The sequence below is a fragment of the Limulus polyphemus genome, unplaced genomic scaffold, assembly GCF_000517525.1.
Source record: "Limulus polyphemus unplaced genomic scaffold, Limulus_polyphemus-2.1.2 Scaffold4117, whole genome shotgun sequence".
In the NCBI taxonomy this organism is placed as follows: domain Eukaryota; kingdom Metazoa; phylum Arthropoda; class Merostomata; order Xiphosura; family Limulidae; genus Limulus; species Limulus polyphemus.
This window is the reverse complement of record NW_013669727.1, coordinates 73,080-81,175: the sequence shown is the minus strand read 5'-3', so window position 1 is coordinate 81,175 and position 8,096 is coordinate 73,080. Positions and strand designations below refer to the sequence as shown.

Below are 8,096 nucleotides of genomic sequence, written 5' to 3'. Positions count from 1 at the left end.
GTTTACTTCTCTGTCTGTTGCACCTAACTGTCCTGGAAATAAAACCCCGTGACAACTAACGTTGCTGTGTCCGGGAAACCAAAATACTACTTTCCTCACATGCTACAATACTTTTGGCAATTCTGTGTACATCGAAACGGACATTTATGTCCAACGTTTTAAATGTAGCACACGGATTCAGGATTCACAACGGTTCTTGACCAACGTTTTAAATGTAGTACACGGATTCAGGATTCACAACGGTTCTTGTCCAACATTTTAAATGTAGTACACGGATTCAGGATTCACAACGGTTCTTGACCAACGTTTTAAATGTAGCACACGGATTCAGGATTCACAACGGTTCTTGACTTTTGTAAAACATTTGAAAACGTTAGCCACAGATGTTTACTAACCACAATAACTAAATAAAAGATTCCACAAGTAAACGTATGTATGTAAAGACAGTTAAATATAGATGTATGTATAGACGAGTAAAATTTGTTTATTTGTCGAATATCGCACAAAGCTACTTGAAAGCTAGCTACGCTCGCCGTCCCTAACTTAAAACTGTTAGACTAGTCAGTAGAGGGAAGACAGCTAGTCAACATCATCCACAATCAACTTTTGGGCTACTTCAATCGAATAGTGGGACGGCCGTCACATTATAACACCCCCACAGCTGAAAGAGGTAGCATATTCAGTGATAGGATTCGAACTTCTGATTCTTGATTCGAGCGCCCTAGTTGCCAGGCCGACAAGTAACTGTAGACGTATAAACAGATGGGTAACTGTAAATATATAGGTAGGTGTATATGAAGACAAGTAAACAGATCACCGACGATTAAACAAGTGTCGATAGTCGCTATATCTACGTATACATATCGGTATCATCGTTCTACCCGCGATGTCCATATGTTGTACCATATAGAATTTTTCTACGTTGTTGTCTGTTACTCCATTTTGTGTGAAAACTTACCCAAAACTGCGTGAAAATCACGTTTTTTTTGTTTTTTTTACATTAACCAAAACGTCACAGGCCCATAACAAATTTGGTTAGAAAAACGTGTTTACAAACTATTAAAGTAAGGTCCTCATCGACATAGGGTTAACTATATAGTTGAAAAGGTATCAGTGGACATTAATCAATCACGGACTGTATACAGAATGTTAAAATGGTGTCAGTGGATATAAATTAACCACTGACTTTAAATTAAGATGTAAAATCGTATGAATGGTTATAAATAAGAACCAACGAATTTAAAATCGGATGTTAAATCGATGTCAGTGGACATAAAGCAACTAAAAACCTTAAAATACGATATTACAATGGTGTCAGTAGATATACAGCAACTATCCTTGAAATTGGATGTCGCAACGGCAGAGGGTGGATTTATGACTAAATGCCTAGTCAGTTAAATAAAAGGGGAGCCCAGCGAGCTCTATTCATACCAATATTATACATTAAGCGAAATCAAATAATTTCAACAGATAGCTGGATAAATTGATAGGCTTAATAAATAAAATGAAATAAAATATAATTAAATATATATATATAAAGGGGCCCGTAAATCCGCCCCTGCGCAACGGTGTCAGTGGATTTAAAGCAAATACCCTTGAAATGGGATGTTAAAACAGTAACAAAAAAGTGTACACATTTATAATGGCAAGAGTTGGTAGTCCTTTGCTACGTTCGTTTTGGTTGTTAAAGTGTATAATAAACAATGTTAGCACAGTCTTTCAGTTTTTTTGTTTTGTATAATTGGAAAAAAGACACCTTGGAAATACAGGCGTATTTATAATATGATTTCTTTTTCGAATTAAGTTTCGTTTGTTATATTTTAGTTTGATTCTTTACAAGTCTTGGTCACTGTGTTTTTTTTTTCATTAATAAATAACAATTATAAACGCTTGATAAAACTTATAAAACCTAATATAGCAGTAAACTACTCTATTATTATCATACTAGTATAAAAACCCGTCAAAAATGACAGGAAACCATTGTTCAATGATTAACGAAAATCATAGAATTTAACTAAAACAAATTTGTCTGTACCTCCAAAATGCACCTACCCTTCACTTATTTCATCAGTACGAGTACACTCTGAAAGACTTAAATGGCATCTTGAGCCTTTTCACTGTTTTCAAGGTCAGGAATTAGAAAACAGTGCGGACATTTCGACACGGATTTTCAACTTCTTTTTTTTTTTTTTATCGACTGTACAAAGGATAAAAGATATTTGATAGTAATAAACATTTATTTTGATTTATGTTTTAAGGCCAAGTAAGTAATATATGTGTTAAAATACCAAAAGAATATTTATTAATTAAGATTTATTCACCACCTAAAACTTTTTAAACACTGACTCTATAACGTTAGTAATCTTAGGCCTATTTGTAGTCTAATTAGGCCTAACACATAAACGTTACGTAAGGATCAACTGAAACACTACTAGGTAAATTTTATTTTGCTTTTGGCTACAACTCAATGTCACAAAGCTTCTGAATTAAACTATTTTGCTGTTATATCACCGAAGTTATCAAAAAATTAAGTATAAAAACAAACCTTTCTAACAAATGAACATGAATATTGAGCAATCAATATAAACACCATAGTTGGCCTAAAAACAATCAGGTGATAGTTTGTTGTTAAGCAACGATGTACTTTGTTGAGCATTACCACTAAAGGGGCGTGAAAGCGTTCTCGACAGAGTGACAAAGGGAATAAGCCTTTTATAGTTAGTGATTGTTTCATTGCCTGTCAGCAAGCTAATTGGCAGTTTCTTAAGCAGTATTGTAAAGAAATTCTTTCAGCTTTGCTTTATTTATCGTACGTTAATGATGTAGCTTTAAAAGGCTTATATAGTAACACATCCAGAATTACAGCTTATATATATTTAATCTAAACTAAATTCTAGTTTTATCAGCCAATAAATTTGAAAAAAAAAGAGTATAAAACAATATTTTGAATTTCATCTGAATGTGCTCAGTAACCTTAAATAATAATAATATAAGTGAACTCAGGTAACAATATACAAGTGAACTCAAGTACAGTTATAAGGTGGTAAATACACGACTACTGAGAGGATCCCCCCCCCCCCCCGTATCAGAAATACATGTATGGTTCTAATCACTAACCTTTATCACTGTCACATTTGAACAGCATTAGCAAACCTAAAAACGCGTAAACTCTTGTAAATTAACGTTTCAGATAACAAGAAACTTCAACGCGCAAATATGGAGTGTCAACGATATAAACAAAATGTTATTCTTAGCATTACAACCTTCATATCAAAAGCTGTTATCGATGTATTGTTTTTTTACAAACGCTACACTTTTTTCTATTCATTCGAAAATCAACAGAAAATTTCTTTCAGAACTTTCGCATAAAAGCTGTACATAGACTACCTACATACAGTCAGCCATAATTTTGAAATGATAGACTAGAGAGAAAATGTAGCTTGTTAACGGAACACACTGCCAAATTTTGTGTCATTTGACTGTGGCTCTTACAGCGCACCTACGGTCCCAATGGAACGCATTTTTGCGGCAACAGGAGATAAAGTTCAAACTAGCGTGAGCTTCGAAAAGTTAACCCTCAACTAGTAGGGTGGGGTCAGAATGGCCCAAATCGGTTTTTCAAGTCGATATTCCAACTCAGCTAATGCTGGTATCTACCTAATATTTTCTGCGCTCTATCCTCAATCAGTTCTTGAGTGTTGCGCAGAGTGGATGTGCTGTCACAATTTTCTTTCTTACTATTGTAATCGTTTGTGGGTCATTTTGATCCTACCGTATTATAAAGGCAATATTTTTGAAGTTTATCACACTTGGGTCATGTTAACCCACCCTATCATTTATAATATAAATATTTTACCTTTCCAGTTGAGGGTTAAAGAATACGTTAGCCTTATTGATCAACAGCTTATGCCGGAGAATGTGCTGCCAAATCTCATCATGACCAAATTCGACCCCTTTGATTGTAATAGCGTGTGTATAACGTACATGAGAATAAAAATTCAGCGTTCTAGAAGAATAACGTAATCCTATAAAAATTATAATGTGGTTTGTAACCATTCCTTCATTTCCTTTGAGCATATTGACCAAGTTCATATATTAATTCATTATCATCTTCTTGTTTTTAAAATTAGGAAGAACTGGAATAGAATATGGACGAGATATAACTTAGCACATACTGCTTGTTCCAACTAGGAGAGAATTTGGACTGGAGTTGGAACACGGCAGTAACATTAAAAGTTGGGCATTGACAACAAGTACATAATTGAATAAATAGAGTTGTTAAACAACAAGTAAAAGCGCATATTTTGCAAGCTACTGTTCGATGTTATCAAACGTCATGAGTAGCACTTCTTGAAAAGGGGATAGATTTGTGTCGCTGCTAGACCTCCCGTTTTGATAAGAAGTGGGCCCACCTTTGGAGGTTATCACTCCAGATTGTGTTATACCACTAACCGTTGATAGACATCGAATGGACAAACTGTCAATATTCTTATAAAACGGTTCCAAGTAAAGTGACGTTTCGAGATCTGATCCAAAAAGTCTCAGAATGGTTTACTTGGATTCAGGTCCAAATTCTAGGATGTCCAATCCAAATTCTGAGTTACCTTTGTTTCAAACCATTCTCTTGGCCTTGGTATGTCATAGTACGTCATTGTTTTAAAGAATTCTGTTTGACATAGTGTACAGTAGGACACAGTGCGTCAGTGTTCGAAACTATTCTGTTGAACATTGCGTGAAGTAAGGCATAACAAATCATTGTTTCAAATCATTTTGTTGGATATTGTCTACAGATTCATATATAGTGCATCAGTGTTTGAAACCATTCTGTTGGGCATTGAGTGAAGTAGGAAGTAAGGCATAAAAACCATTTTGCTGAGTATTGTGTACAGCATGACATGGTACATCATCGTTTAAAACCATTTTGTTGAGGATTGTGTACAGTATGACATGGTACATCATCGTTTAAAACCATTTTGTTGAGGATTGTGTACAGTATGACATGGTACATCATCGTTTAAAACCATTTTGTTGAGGATTGTGTACAGTATGACATGGTACATCATCGTCTAAAACTATTTTGTTGAGGTTTGTGTACAGCATGACATGGTACATCATCGTTTAAAACCATTTTGTTGAGGATTGTGTACAGTATGACATGGTACATCATCGTTTAAAACCATTTTGTTGAGTATTGTGTACAGTATGACATGGTACATCATCGTTTAAAACCATTTTGTTGAGTATTGTGTACAGTATGACATGGTACATCATTGTTTAAAACCATTTTGTTCAGCACTGTGTACAGTATGACATGGTGCATCATTGTTTAAAACCATGTTGTTGAGCAAGCACTGTGTACAGTATGACCTGGTGGATTATCATGTTGAAACAAATATTATCCTTCCCCAATAATTTCCAGCTATGAAGGCAGTTCCACATTGTTCAGAACATCATCACAACATGGCAAAACACTCAATACTATCTTAATTATTATCAGCAGGCAGTCAAAACCCGCTAAAATGCCAGTTCTCTTCACAGTTGGGACTACAGAGTCAAATCCAAAGCATTCCTGGGTTATCATCAAAGTCTGCACCATCCCCAAAGCAAACAATAAGTAAGAGGTTTCATTGGTCCATGTGATGTTCTTCTGCTGATACTCATTTAAATTTTGACACCCAAGGCACCATGAAAGTTAATGTCTTGCTTTTATGGATGTGATGAGTGGTTTATGTAATCCAGCACAGTGGATATACTGACGCATGGGCTTGAGTTTTCACTGAAATCTGGGTGATATATTTATTTCCACATGTGTCGTATCTTTTGGCCACTATGTTTTGAAGTTCTCTAAGATCAAGGAGCGATTATTTTGAGTTGACGAACATTGGAATATCCAGTGGTCTTCCTTTGATTGGTTCAAATGACTCGGACATTCATTATCAACACTATCATTTGTCTTTAAAAGTCTATAAGCTATTTTTCCTAATGATATCTTAATTTAATTGACTGGCTGTGATGGCTACTGATCTTTATAAACACTACACAACGGTGAAATTCAAATGCAAGTTCGGTGAGGATTCACTTAGTATGGATACTGCGCCAATATTTTTAGTGATATAGTTTACATCGAGGATCCCATTACGTCCAGCAACATTGAGTTCGTTTATCAAGATAAGAATGATAAACTTTCTTTGCTGTTGCCAATCGTTTCTTCGTTTTTAACACATTCGTAATTATTGCATATACCCCCCCCCTCCTCAAATGAAAACTTCTTCGGGAAAATGGCCAAAACACTACTAATCTTAACGTAATTAAAAATATTTTGATAACTCCTTATGTGTAGTTTATGGTTGGTTGCTGAGATTGATTCACTTACTTCACTTCTTTCCATGCATTTTCACAAGAGTTTTCTTCCTCGTGGGCTTTCATTTGTTTCGTGTCTGAACTTTGGCCCCGACGTCGAAGCTGACAGACACGTTCATTCAGAGAAGATAATTGGTCAGAAAGGACACTCCAAGCTTGACCACCATCAAGCTTAGGCTCCAGGTCTGCTGATAACCGATACAACTCGGCCAAGTCTTCTTCTGGATTCTGCAGAAATAAGCCATTTCCAAGATTAATTATCACAGTTACTGACATTGAAACTTACATCTAAAACCCATACGAGTTAAAAAATATTTTTCACTTAATATCATAAGTTTTCCCCCAATCATTAAAACAGCGTAACTTATATATGTTCTAAAAGTTCGACAGATCTAATACAGAGAAAATTGTAACAATTTTAGACTAGAATAAGCGTGTCAATTGTCAACATGTTAAAACTTACATCGAACTAGTAAGAAGTCATTTCCTGGAATCGTGTGGTACACATTACAGGGTGACATGTCGTTTGTAAAGGTTGCGAAGTACATTCCAAGTTAGCTATTTGTTTACAGGGGCGAATATCGAGTTAGTTTCCACGAGCTGCAGGTTTCTATAGTTGTTTATAGAAGCTGCAGCAAACAGGTCGTTATAGAGAAATTATAAGTTTTCAAGTGTAAGAGTAAGGGTTAACTAGTGGATTACAGCGACTGAGAACAAACGAGTTACTATCAAGTTAGCAATTTCACTGGCTGAAGATAGATAGTTCATTGCTTATAATAGTTGTGGAAAACAAATATCGCTTTGAAGAACGTTAATTAGTTGTTTTCAAGGGCCACAAAGCGCATTAAGTATCAATTAATTCTTTACAGGAGCTAAGAACCACAAACAAGTCACTGTCGCGATCATCATACTAATTTCAAAGTTCGTAGAAGGGGCTTTGGAGAGAACCATTACTCGTTTCCAAGAGAGGCAGATAACACTACAGAATGTATCTTTACAGGGGCAGCGAAGCACACCCATAAATTGTTGATTGTTTACAAGAACTGTAAATAACACTTCAAGTTAGCTCATCGTTTAGATGGGATAAAGAGAAAAAAAAATCGATTCCAGCCTGCGAAGGAATAGCATTAAGCCTTTCCCTGTCACAACGAGAATAAAGAAATTGAATTACAAGTTACAGAAAGCTTAGCTCCCAGTTACACCCTCGTAACTTCAATACCGCGATCCAAAATGACATGGCAGAAAATATTATGAACACAAAGACATCGGTAGAGATAAATTCTTCATGCACACGTGTTTAGTAGTCAAACTACGTTTGGAGTTCAGATTATTCGGATAACACTATATTTTATTGGTTCTTCAAACGTCTGATTAACAGTTTAATCCGTTAGGCCTTTCCATTTTTTATATTATAATCCTATGCTAGGAGTGGCTCTCGTTATATACATCAATGATCATGGAGGAGTACTTGAGCGAAGACTATTGCAGCCAGGAGTTTTTAAAAGTTACAATAGGTCATGCAGCTGATGCTTCAGTTACAGGTTTGCAGTTTTTGAAAGTATGAAAGGCAAGTTTAACATCAGTATCACATAAATTAAATGACTGTAGTCTCACAGACAGCAACGCCTCTTTTAGCTCTGTCGCTAGGGGGTCTCTTCAACAGTACAAGTCAACAGTTACTGCTACTCAACCTTTGACTTTTCGCCTTTATAAAGTACTTTAGCAATGAAGAATTA

At 35.5% G+C, this 8,096-nt stretch overlaps 1 protein-coding gene across 1 annotated transcript in view; it reads right to left on the bottom strand.

The window, feature by feature from the left end:
• The window catches only part of LOC111088608 (nuclear anchorage protein 1-like), a 14,219-nt gene extending 7,583 nt beyond the window's left edge, over positions 1 to 6,636 (bottom strand). The window contains exon 1 of the mRNA XM_022399239.1: positions 6,374 to 6,636. Coding sequence (XP_022254947.1) covers positions 6,374 to 6,636 — 263 coding nt within the window. The remainder of the gene's footprint in view (positions 1 to 6,373) is intronic.
• Between the last annotated feature and the right edge of the window lie 1,460 nt (positions 6,637 to 8,096).